Source organism: Hoplias malabaricus, chromosome 6 (assembly GCF_029633855.1).
Source record: "Hoplias malabaricus isolate fHopMal1 chromosome 6, fHopMal1.hap1, whole genome shotgun sequence".
Lineage (NCBI taxonomy): Eukaryota > Metazoa > Chordata > Actinopteri > Characiformes > Erythrinidae > Hoplias > Hoplias malabaricus.
The window spans coordinates 11751701-11764862 of record NC_089805.1 but is presented as its reverse complement, the minus strand read 5'-3'; the positions used below and the strand labels follow the sequence as shown (position 1 = coordinate 11764862).

Genomic DNA, 13162 nt, shown 5'->3' with positions numbered 1-13162 from the left:
CCGGTTTCCTCCCACAGTCCAAAAACACAATCTGGTAGATGGTGTGACTGTTACATTGTCCAAAAGGCTGAGTGTCTAGGTAGCAGGCATTCTATCGCTAAAATATAGCGGACTCTAGTTAGTAGCAGTTACCATTTTAAACTACATTTGTATCAGCAAATACTCTTGCATTTTACTATTGTTGAAAGTACAAAAATTGTGATTGGAAAATGCTATCAGTAATTCTAAAAGCCTGCTAAGCCTAAATTAGCATCACAGAAATTCAGTCGTATAGACTGAACATTGTAGATCTCTTTTGAGGTTGCAATTTATTGCTGTTGAAGCGCTTGTGCAATATTCTGGAAGAAATCTGAAGAAACAGATGTTTTCATGCCTTCCAAAAATGGAAATTGAAAAAAAGGAAGTAACAAAATAGGACCACATGAAAGCTATAACTGATTTAGACCTTAAAGGACCATTGATACCAACAATTAGCTAGTTTCTTTAAAACAATCTCTGCAAACATTTGTCTTGTGATTATAGTCGGTGGCTGTAACTATAGTCTGAATTAATACATTAAATACATTTGAACCAAAACAACATTTAGAATTGGATGTATATTTGCGAATGTTGTCTAAATGTCATTGCAAAAGATGTAAGAAAATTCCATTTTAAAAAACGTTTGCTAGTTTTTATCTAAATATTTGCGGATGTTCGTCTTGAGGTTGTAATCTGTTGGATTGTTCTGTGTGTTGATGAACCATTTTGAAAGGAATGTGTTACATTTGTTTCAAGATTATAGTCTACTATTTCAGCAAGTCGCGGTGGGTCCGGAGCCTACCCGGAATCACTACGCGCAAGGTGGGAACACACCCTGGAGGGGGCGCCAGTCCTTCGCAGGGCGACACACATTCACACCTATTCACCCGGAACGGGTCTCGAACCCAAAACCTCCAGGTCCCTACCTGCTGATCCACTGCCATCAGAGCTGAAAGAAAATGTAAAACAGGGTGGCCACACGTTTTGGACCAATTGTCAAGCAGGATTCTAAGTAATCATCCGTGAGTGTGGACCAATATTTGGACTTATTTATTTTCATATGGGAAATTGCGAATTTGTATTATTTAAACGAGGTAAGTTTCCAGATTTATCACGATCGACACACTGGGCAACTCTGATGTAAAATATTGGAACTGAATATGTTGTCGACACTTTCTAACGATGCATGGTCCAATATGTATAATATTTGTGTCTTCAATTAGTAGAATTTATAGCAGGAGTAACATTCGAAGTAATGTTAAATGTAAAAATGGGAACCCTTCTTTCTTTTGAACATCGTTTGCAGACAGGTTGAGGTTATGTTCCGTTACTCTAGCTACTCTGTACAAAACATGGACAATACCGCAATATTTTTAGAACTAATTTGATTATAGCGGAACTTCCTGCATCTACCATTCGAAGAAAACTTTATAATTGGAATTGGAAAATGGTGTCAAGACTTTCTAAACCAGGCTAGACGTAATTGATTCACTGAAACATGATGATGTGCTACCTTCTCCATAGCTAGTGGTTATTCAACCTTTTCTTCTCCTCCATAGACATGTGAATAGTGATGAATGCTCGTCTCTGATTGGCCAGGAGCTTGGTGGGGTGACATGACGCCAGGCGCCTGGCTCCTCCCCTTCTTGGTGCAGTTGAACATCCTCCCGCTCTGGCTTGTGTCCTCGCCCGCCCTCTAGTGGCCGCTTTGTGTCACTAGTCCCGCCCACTTTTCTGCTGCAGGATGGACAGAGATGAATGGATGATGGAAATGAGTTGTGAAGTTGTTATTAACACTGATGGTGTGCGTTTGGGCCTCAGAAGCATGCGCAGACCGACTGAGGGTGAACGCGAGGGCCGTTCTAGGAGTTTTTAGACTTTTAGCATGCTGTGATCTGATTGGTCAGTGAGTCCGCATGCTAATTAGAAGGCGATGGCGTCACTTCCCTCACATTCAATGCGCCATTTTCTCTTTTATGTGCGCGAAAAAAGTGTGAGGTCTCAGGCGAAAATTGCGGGATATCACGTCTTTTTGCGCATTTTACACGTCGCTGCTTTGCGCATGAGGTGCCGGGATTTGCGGCAGAACTGATGAACTCTTTTGCATCGCCGTGAGTTGCCGCTTTTTGCACGGATTTAGCTGTTTTTTTCCCGCTGAAACTAAACGGGGGCGCTGGAGAAGGTAATGTTAACGTTAACATTAGCACAGGGAATTCGGGGGAAATGAACGGAGCCGGGAAAGTGGGAGAGAGGGGGGAGAGAAAGGGAGGGCGACTTAACTTCAGCACATTAACCTACTCATAACTTCACTCATTAGCCGCATTAAAATCTGTGGTGGGACATGTGATCTGATTTTTGGAGCCATGTGTTTTGATTAGGGTGTTTATTTTTTTATATTTAAGTGTGTCAGCTTTTCATGAACTTTAAATCTTAACATATTCCCAGCTTCCTATGCATCAAAACTGCATGTACTTCACGTTTCTGTATTCAGCAGCAGTATTTTATAGTCTTAATTTTAATTACTTGAATATGTTCATTTTCTAATGATAATCACTTTAAATAGACTCAGAATTATATGTTGACACAATCTGTATATTTATATAAAGTGTCTCTTTCACTGTTCAATACATGAAACCTTATGACAACAACTATTTAGTGTAAAGAGCTGTAATAAATAAGAGTGAACTACTTGGATGGGTGTCCTGGATGTTGTTTTGTGCATTTGATTCTGCATTTTTGAGACTCCCAAATTAAAAGAGATGTTTGTTTTAATGTGTATTTTAATAAGCATTTTTAACCAGATTAAACATTTTTCCCACAAATTAACAATATGATCCCCAAAAATGAGCCATTTGGTTTCATTCACAAGTGCAAACTTCCTCTGGTCTTGCACTAAAATATTTTAAAGACCCCCTCCAGTGTTCTGAGAGACAGGGTTTCATACCTCAGACACCTAAGGAACCAATCACATCAACTCAGGGCGGAGCTTCCCAACTGCAGAAGCATGGCAGGAGGGTGGATGGAGATCGAGCTAGGGACTCATGTCATATTCATAGAAATGCGCATACTGAATGAAGGTGTAGAGTTACAGTTGAGACAGTTTTAAGGCATCAGGGGACTTTTATCTGGCAAAAAACATCTAAACCTATAACTGAACAGTAATATATAAGGTGCTTAACAACTATAGAGATTAAGGTGCAAATAGGTTGGATATATCTTTTCTAATTTATTTTTATGAAAGCTACATGTCTTGTTAGAATTTTGGCCAGTGATCCTCTGATATTTTAGCTAATCTCTCCCAAAAAAGACATCTATCTGGTTTTTGTCTGTGGCCAGTAATAAGTGAAGGAAAATATATTTTTTTGTTCCCAGGTTGATGTTTTCCTTTTTTATAATCATCAGCTTCCTAATAATGGGTTGAACCTTTTTGCTGTTCACCATGTTTTTGTCCTAGTAGGACTCTGTTTCTCCTAGTTCACAGCCTCCTTTTAATTTTGTGATAATTCCAGGTTACAACTGTGCTTTGTTCTGGCTGTTTTAACTGTGACCTAGTGCTGGGCGATATGATCGCGAATCAATATCACGATTAATTGTACCATTTTACCACGATTATGATTAATGAGTGATTATTTGATTCAGAATCTCTTGACTACAGCTAGGTAGCATGGTTTTAAAGGGACAGTTCATGAACACGCAGTGGGGACATAACAGTATAAAAATAATTGATATAGACAAGATTATGTCGATTAGAAGTTCTGAATGTCGATTTTGATTAATTGCCCAGCCCTACAGTGACCAGTGAAATGGTCCATTTATTTTCTAAAGTGTGACTTTTGTAACCATGGAGCTTTAAAGGACCTGATATTAGCCTCTAAATACTAATTATAGGTGTGTCACCTTCCAAAAAGAGTTAGTAGGAATTAATGCATTTCAGTAAATTAATGTGATTTCCTTGTGTAAATGTGTGATTCACATATATTGCCTACAAACTATGTTTCTAGAAAAGTTATTTTGTAAAATGCAATAAAACAGGAATTTAGTTTATGTAATTGATAACACAAAAAAGAAAAGATTTCTCTAATAAAACTTGGATTTATAGTTTGTAAATATAAACACAATTAGAATCTGATGCCTGTAACACACTCCAAAAAAGTTGTTGGAGTCTAGTTTCCCACTGCAGTCCATCACCTTTCCATTAGCTAACACTGGTTATGTGTTTGGGAATTGAGAAGACTAACTGCTGCAGTTTTGCAAATTAAAATTTTTCCTCAATTTCGTTCGATACAAGACTTCAGCTGTATGTGATCACATTTGTCTGATTTTTCTCTTCATGATATACTGTAGGAGAGGGATCTGACTGCAGGATTGAAGGCAGGTTAGTCTGGCATGCAGTGCTGTCTGAGGGCTCGAAGGTCATTCTAATTTAAATGTGCTGTCTGGCCTTGTCCTACACAAGGTTTCTTGAGATATCCTGAATTGTTCACAGATTTATGGATGTTAGATCTAAAGTCTTTGCGATCTTGAGCTGAGAACTTTTCTTTTTGAAAATTCTCTCTCAATTTTGGCCGAATTTGGTGACCTTACCCCCTTTTTGCTGCAGAGATTGACCCTTATAGTGAAATAGTTAAAAATTTTGGAAATTGAATAATCTTTGAACTTTTGTCCCAGCGTAAATCAGACGTAGCGCTATGTCAGAATACATGTGTGTTTATATTTACGAAAACATGATCCTGTTATGTTCAGTAATATTGGAAATCTTTTTGTGTTTTTGTCATTAAACAAAACTTTAAGAGATTTAACATGGCACAGTTTTTTGGTTTTACTACATTACAAGTCCCAACTGTTTCCAGAAAATTTATTTGTATAGAACTCTAGAAGAGGTTTATTCTATAAGTGTCATGTTATGAAAACTTCATGAATTATTGTAAACATTTTCAGTGCTTGTAATTCTGAATAAGCACTAAAATATATCATAAATTTTCCTTTCTTAGCTGAAGAACCATGTATCAGTATCCACTCAGAGGAATCGAGAAAATTCGGAGGACAAGGCGGAAAGTGAAAAATATCCTGAGTGAATTTGGGCTAGAGGAGTGTCGAAGCTTGACTCAGGTTAGTGTGCTGTCCTAGATGCATATCTCTCTCTCTCTCTCTCTCTCTCTCTCCCTCGTGTTCACTGTCTGCCTTTTGTGACCTGGTCGTCCTAAAATGAGATGGCTCAGAGTACTCCTTGTGCATCTGTAAAATATCTAGGTCACACTTATTTTTCTTTATTACACTCACACACACGAATCACACAAATGTACCTGCAAAATCTCAGGAGCTTTTCACTCCTCTTGATTTTTGGAGCTAAACATTCCACTCTTTCTAACTCAGGGGCTCCAGGAGTTTGATCCAGGGGAGACTGCTTTTAATGCGACTGAATGGAGTGATTTGGCTGATGGATATGATGGCAGGTGGAAGAAAAAGGTGAGGATGATGATTATTAGTGAAGTCTTAATTCTTTCAGCACAGTACTGTAGTTTTGAATTTGATAAAGCATATGAATCTTAACCAGATTAATCTGTTTTTTTTTTGTCCTGTATTTTATTTTTGTATTGTATTTTTTTAATTACTATCTTCAAGTAACTTCCTCAGTAGCTAATGATATTTATATTACAGAGCTGTGATATGTTTTTGAGAAAAAGGTTAACAACCATGTTTCAGTTCCTTTTTTTGTAAAATATAAAAAAAAACTAATTTATTTTGAACTGTAATTTTGTCATGGATATATTCATAGATATAAACATGGAAAAGCCATGTCTTATTATTATTATTATTTTTATTTTTATTTTTTTTAGCAGCGTATAAAGATTGTAGTTTATAGTGTGGTAATATAAATGTGTAACACTTGTGCTCTTTTCCCTCCAGTGGGTATATCGAACACGAGGTTTGTGCTGTGCCTTGTGCAAGTTTTCAACGAGGTCGTGGAATTCCTTCAGATCTCACATACTTCGCTGCCATGATGAGGAACAGCGTCTATGCAGTCTCTCTGTCTGCTCTGGCTGCCCATTCATTGCTCACCCAAGAGTTATTGCCAAACACTACAAACTGTTCCATGTGGAACCAAAAAAGCCAGAGCCTGAGCCAGGCCCAGTCCCGGTCCCAGTCCCAGTCCCGGTTTCTCAGCCTCTGCCCACTAAAGCTTTCGGCAGTCATGTGTTTCAGTGCCGAAAATGTCCCTTCAACGATAACCTCCTGTACAGCATGAAGAAGCATGTTCTCATTAATCATTACACCTCCTTGCTGAACCGCTTTGCTGGGCAAAGAACCACTAGTGAGCTACATTTGCTCGGCCCCATGTACAAAAAATTTTATTGTAAGGTTTGTGGCGCCAACTCTGATTCCTCTGAGCATTTGCTGTATCACATACTGACCTCGGACAAACACAAGGAGCTGGAACTACACATCAACGCTCTCATTTTCGAAACAGACAGCAAGAAGGTGTTTCCTGCTCTTGCACCAAAGGCACAAGGTGGTCCTGTTAATGCTGGGGCAAATGGCCCACCGTTAGTGACTCCTTCAGCAGTTGCCCAGGTTGTGCCGAATGGTGGACCAAGATTGTTTAACACTCCTGTGCATAACCCAGCAGTTCTCCCTGCTCAAGCTTCAGCACTGGTCCAACTTGCCAGCGCAGAGGCCAAGGGTATGCTGCAACATAGTCAGCCAATGACGATTCAGAGCGTGCAAACTACAACACCGACACCTGCCACTTTACCTACTATTGGAGGCATGGGTCCAGCACCGTCGCTTCCACCTGTTATTTCCCACCAGCAGCTTCCAGTTAGAATCGGAGTGCCTGGTCAGTTACAGCCTTCACCTCGACAAGTTCTGCTCCCACCTGGGCTACAGTTCAACGTCCCAGCTGTAAGAGGACCACCGCCTGTACCATCTATTAATGCAAGTCAACGGTTCCCAGTGAACCAGCCAACGCCTAGAGGCACCATGATGACATCCCAGTCTCTCCTGAGCCACCTCATCCCCACAGGCAACAAAGTCGACGGCCTCCCTACCTACACCCTCGCCCCCTTGCAAGTTTTGTCCGTTCAACCAAATAATAACATGCAGACGGTCAACAGGGCACCTTTACCTTTATCACAAAACCACCCCTCAATTCAGCACAATGCATCGGCCAACAATGGACCCCAGGACTCCAAGCAAACCACAAAAAAATGGATCACCTGCCCTGTTTGTAATGAGCTTTTCCCATCTAATCTGTATGAGGCCCATGCTGAGGTCCACAAAGAGGCATCCAAGAAGTCCAAGCTTGGTCTAGCTGCCCGAGCACCTTTCCTAAAGAAAATGCCTGACAAGACTGTGAAATGCCTAATGTGCAAAGTCTTGCTGTCAGAAAAGGGACTGTTTGACCATCTACTTCATGGTCTGAACTGCTTGTACTGCTCTGGGATGTTTTATTCCATCAGGCAGCTCGTCGCACATATCCAGGTGGAGCACAATCCTACGCACAAGGCCAACTGCGACTTCATGAGGCGAGAGTACCGCCTTTACACAGACGAAACAGGGAACCTCCTTTTCCCCTACTTTGATATCAACACCACTGCCCCAAAGGAGATGATGGGAGAGAAGGAGCTCAGCTTGGCTCTAGTCACCAATTCCCTCGACCTGATCTTCTTGAAGATGTTGCCTGCCAGTCCTCAGCCTGTTTGCAAGATGCCTATGCCCACCCTGGACAGCACAGAATGTGTTTTCTGTTCCGAGAAGATGCTGAATATGGAGTGCTATCAGCTGCACCTCAAAGAGAAGCACTTTATTGTGCCCACCGTGCATGCCATCCTCAAATCTCCGGCGTACAAGTGCGTCTACTGTGGTGGCGTATACACAGGGAAAACCTCGATCAAGGCGATCAATGTCCACATTTCTAAATGTCGTGCTGCACCCAGGACGCCTAGAGATGCTGAAAAGATAATTAATTCTGGACTAGCTGTTGCCCCCAGAGTATGCCAGGGACTGGTCTCCTTCCCAACAACACCAAGACAGACTTCAATCCAAGTTCCAGCTCCAGTCCAAGCCTCTGTCCCAGTGGTTAAGTCCCCGGAGACGGAAGCGGAAATGCAGAGCAAGTTAAGGCTGGAGCTGGCTGTGAGGGAGGCCATAGAAGCAAACAAAAGAGAAAGAGAAGCCAGGCTGGCAAGAAAAAGAAAGCTGGAGAAAGAGAGGTTAGCAGGTGTGACTGCTCCAACGCCTGAAATCCAGATTGATCCGAACGTAAAGTTCGCTCTGGATCCTTCCGGACTGGAGCTGCGCTCCTTCGAAGAACGCCGGGACTTCTTAAACAGATACTTCAACAAGCAGCCCTATCCCGTCAAGAAGGAGATTCTCGCCCTGAGCAGCCGTCTGATGCTGAATAAGACTGATGTGGCCTGCCAGTTCGGATCCAAACGAACCAGGTGTATTAAGCACCTGCAGAGGAACAAGCCTGTGGTTCTCATGGGCTTCAAAATGGCAGAGTTGATGAAACTCAAGCACAACCTGGAGATCCCGGTGATTGAGCCGGAGAAACCTCAAGCAGAGGTGGAATCGGACACGCAGGAACCAGACGATGAAGAGGAAGAGGCCAATTGAAAGCTGTCTAGTCGATCAGTCGTGTTTTTGTATGAATCTGAAAAATAACTCAACACCAAGAACAGGACATCTTCAACTTCAGAGCTTCACGAGAGCAAGGCTCATTTTAAATAACAATGCAAAAAAATAAAGGAAAAAAAAGTTGTATTGTAGTAAAGGTAGCTCTCAGAGGACCACAATCATCTTAGAAAGTAGACTCCCTTTTCTTGGAAGTACACTTAAAGTAGTGAGTTGAACTTGAGTATATCTGGGTTTAAATGCTGTTCAGTAATGTGTTTGAGTAGTCATTCTGCAAAGAATACTGTATTATAGTTTCATGACATTTGCCGCACCACTACTGTTCCACAGTGTGATTTCCTTGGCCTTGTTTTTGTTATTGTTATTAAAATTCTTATTTAACCTAATATCAACTTTTTATACTGATATACTACACAGACTTTGTTTTCTGAATTAAAGCGCTTTCTTTGTAGTGTAGTAGCATAGATTTCTTGTATTTAAGAAGTTGCAGCTTCACCCATGTTTCTCCTGAGAGGTTTTTCCAGTATTCTGTCAAAGTGCTTCCTCATTTATCCTGTGCCTACATCATATGTCAGTATGGTATGTCAATGTATGTTACATTAAAATACATAGGATTGTGCCTAAAATGAGAATCCCTTTCAGCCTCCTTTCGTGGCGATTTCTTCATGCTCTGTGGGCCTTTGGATGGGGATGATCTGAGTCGTGGACTGAGATAAGACAAAAACAAAAGGACTGACTCTTAAACTCTTACTGACGTACAGTGCTGTACCCGTCTCTCAAACACTGCCTAATTCTCTGGCCTGGATCTGTCTGTCAAAAGCATGGCACTGTGTTTTTGCGTTGCCAGTTGTAAGCATGGTTCATAAACATTTGGTTCTTGTACTAGTGGAATGTAAGACTGTCAGAAGAGTCACCATATTTGCTCTCATCACTTTTCATGCTTCTGTTGTTTTAGGACAGCACTGAGCGATCTTAATGCATTTGTAAGAGCGATGTGTGAGAAAGAATGCGAAATAAAATTATGCATTAAAAATATATTGTGTATTGTTATTGTCACTTATAGGTATTGATGTATTTATTATATACGCTGATCTTCAATGATCAGGACCCCACAGAGCAGGGTATGATTTTGGCGATGGATCGTTGTCAACGCTGCAGCGGCACTGACGTGGTGGTGGTGGTGTGTTACTTTGTGTTGCACTGGTACTAGTGGATCCATTGGTGAAAGACAAGAGGACAAACGACACACTGTGCAGCGACAGATGAGCTACTGTCTCTGACTTTACATCTACAAGGTGGACCAACGAGGGAGGAGTGTTTCACAGAGTGGACACAGGGTTTAAAAACTCCAGCAGCACCGTTGTCTGATCCACTCGCACCAGCACAACACACACTAACACACCACCAACACGTCAGTGTCACTGCAGTGCTGAGAATGATCCACCACCACATCACTCCTGCTCTGTGGGGGTCCTGAGCATTGACAAACAAGCTGAAAGGCAGCAAAGAAAGTATGCAGAGCAAGACATGGACGGCAGTCTGTATTTTTAGAAGTACAAAGTGATCCTGTGTGGTCAGTGGAGCTGAGAGAATGGACTGAGTTTAGAAATAAGGATGTGGTCATAACGTTATGGTTGATCAGTGTATACACAGACCAATATATTACTATGTGGATTTGATGATAGCTAAATATTCCTGAGGTCATTTGCTGATTTTGGATGATTACTTTAGAGACACAAACATCACTCTTAAAAATGACACTTTAAGTAATGTTCTTTATATTTTACAGTTGTACTACTTAGTGAGATAAAACTGGCTACTGCACCTTTAACGCTCCAGTCCTAAAGGGGGCGCCCCGCGTACCAGTGATGTTTTCTAGAGTCAACTCTGACTCGACTCGTGCCGCTGGAATTGAATAGAATCGGCTTTGATTCCATTTGTATTTAATCAGTGACTAGAAAATTGTCTACGACAGATAAATGTACTACCGAGCATAGACAAAATATACTACTAAATGCAGTTGTTACAAATCATTAGACATTAGTCCGTGGACAAGTTTCGACTCAGAGTCGAAGAATCAGTTCTTTTGGAGTCGTCTCTCTACCACTACCATTTACACGAAGAAGAGCTGAGCATTTGGTGCTGGTCTACTGGAAGGAGCTGAGAAAAAATCCGATATATTCATTTAACAAAACACTGAAAAACACTATCCCTTCATTTTCATTTTAAAGGTAGGATCCATGTCTGTTTTTACCTCACAGTCTTTTGTTGTGTGTTCATTTTCTCTTTGGTAAAAAGACCAATGAATATTTAACTATCCAAGGCAGACGTTCTAGAAATTTCATCCAAGCTTGATTTTGAATATTCCGTTAAACCTTAAATGGTGCTTGTTTTCTGTTACACCTTAAAACGTTTAAACTAAAATATTGCAGTTGTGTGTATGATTTCCGAAGCTGAAGTTGGTTTTCTTTGGAATTTTAGCTACGTGCCACCTTAAATGGTGCATCGTTAACATGTAATTCATGTTCCACTTAAGGTGGAGCGGAAACTTTGAGTAAGAAGTCAAGCTGAGCTTCATAAATAAATTAAAGTAACTCGCTGTAAAAATAACTAAAGAAACTAATAACTTTCCCTTAATAGTGATGGTTAGTTCTAAATTTTATTTGCCTGTCTTTTCACATTATTAACATGAGTTTTACCCGTTAAGAGTTAGATTTGATTTTTGTATTGTATGTTTTTACACTGGGGGAAAAGACAAACAAAATGCATCTTGTACACACCAGCAGGCTACCGAGACTAATCCCTTTATTTACAACGGAGGGGGTCTTGTTAGTTCCCTGACATTGTTCACTTAAAATATATCAAAAGGACATTTATTTTGAACAGTGAAGTTAACTTGGACCTAAGCCTTAAGTCCATTAGGTGAAGAACTGGGGGACAATCCTCAACTCAGGGCTAAGGTTTTCTGATTGAGAAATGCTGATTTGATCCCACGGGAAGGTGTATGTAAATGAGCTTTGCTCTGATTGGCTGTGCCGTAATCCTGGATTATTTCTCAACTAAGTAACTTTATTCCATGCTCTGTTTTTATTTCTCAGGAAGCCACCTTCTGAGCCAAGATGTCTTATATGCTCCCACATCTGCACAATGGTTGGCAGGTGGACCAGGCGATTCTGTCTGAGGAGGACCGTGTTCTCGTGATCCGGTTCGGACATGACTGGGACCCCACCTGCATGAAGATGGACGAGGTTTTATACAGCATTGCTGAAAAGGTAACTTGGGCTCTGTTCACATGGGGACACTCTCAGCAGGATTAAGTCAGGGTAATATCCAGTACAAATGTCACGGACATTCACGTTCACACACACAGCTTCTCTGGGTAAAGTCCAGAAAACCTCTGGGTTATTGTGCATGTGAGACAGGGGCTACAATCAAATGTTCTTCATTGCCTTATGTTCATTTCTTTAACCACAGGTGAAGAACTTTGCAGTGATTTACTTAGTCGATATCACAGAAGTGCCGGATTTCAACAAGATGTACGAGTTATACGACCCTTGCACAGTCATGTTCTTTTTCAGGTGAGTTCATGAAGGGCTTTTTCATTAACACAGGAAGTTCTCTTAAACCCTGAGCACAGGGCAAACTGGACAAAGCCCAGAACATGCTCAGATTCAGTTTTCCAAGACATAATGATTAGATTTGATCTTAATTGAATGCATTAAGGGAAGCAGAAGCTAAACCTGCTTTTCTTAGGAGTAATATGTAGTAACACATTGTTTGATTTTACTATAATTTATTTATCTAAACCTTTTTAATTCCATCTTGATCCCTGCAATGTCAGTTTTTCAATGATGTAAATGCTAAATGTTTTTATACAACCAGTGCTTATTCCAGACATCCCTGTCTCTCACAGAAACAAGCACATCATGATTGACCTTGGAACTGGTAACAACAACAAGATCAACTGGACAATGGAGGACAAACAGGAGATGATTGATATTATTGAGACGGTGTACAGAGGCGCAAGGAAAGGGAGAGGTCTAGTAGTGTCCCCCAAGGACTACTCAACCAAATACAGATATTGAGGTTCTAAGACAGATCTTTTTCGGTGCCGTTTCCCTTTTCTTGAAGAACTCCATGGGAGGAGTCGTTTTGAACATTCAGGCCGTCTGGACATTTTAAATGGCCTTGTGTTGGAATTTTATTATGTATAAGGATTTTTTTTTTTGCCCATCATTGCATTTACAAACAAACCATGTCCCTGTGTAGTTTTACCTTTGTATTTTCATGTTGTGAATAAATATTTCTAATAAAAAAAAAAAAAAAAGAATTTCAATGCAAGATACTCAAGTAGAAAAGACCCCCCATCTCACAGGGACCTGAGCCAAACATCCAACGCAGGATCCTCAGACCTTTGATTCGTGTGGATGCAACACCCCACACACTGCTGGTAATTTCTTTATCTGATGGTTGTAGGAACAACATAAGCCCAAATTTAAGTGTATCC

At 40.7% G+C, this 13162-nt stretch overlaps 2 protein-coding genes across 2 annotated transcripts; both read left to right on the top strand.

The window, feature by feature from the left end:
• The first annotated feature begins 1920 nt into the window (after positions 1 to 1920).
• adnp2b (ADNP homeobox 2b) lies at positions 1921 to 9672 on the top strand. The gene is made up of 4 exons (XM_066675312.1): positions 1921 to 2200; positions 5010 to 5127; positions 5392 to 5484; positions 5926 to 9672. The coding sequence occupies exons 2-4, from the start codon at positions 5020 to 5022 to the stop codon at positions 8635 to 8637; spliced, it is 2913 nt and encodes a 970-aa protein (XP_066531409.1). The 5' UTR covers positions 1921 to 2200; positions 5010 to 5019; the 3' UTR covers positions 8638 to 9672.
• Positions 9673 to 10554: 882 nt separating this feature from the next.
• Positions 10555 to 12939, top strand: txnl4a (thioredoxin-like 4A). The gene is made up of 4 exons (XM_066675227.1): positions 10555 to 10886; positions 11754 to 11927; positions 12130 to 12233; positions 12569 to 12939. Exons 2-4 carry the CDS (start codon positions 11775 to 11777, stop codon positions 12738 to 12740), a joined length of 429 nt encoding a protein of 142 aa, XP_066531324.1. The 5' UTR covers positions 10555 to 10886; positions 11754 to 11774; the 3' UTR covers positions 12741 to 12939.
• The last annotated feature ends 223 nt before the right edge of the window (positions 12940 to 13162 follow it).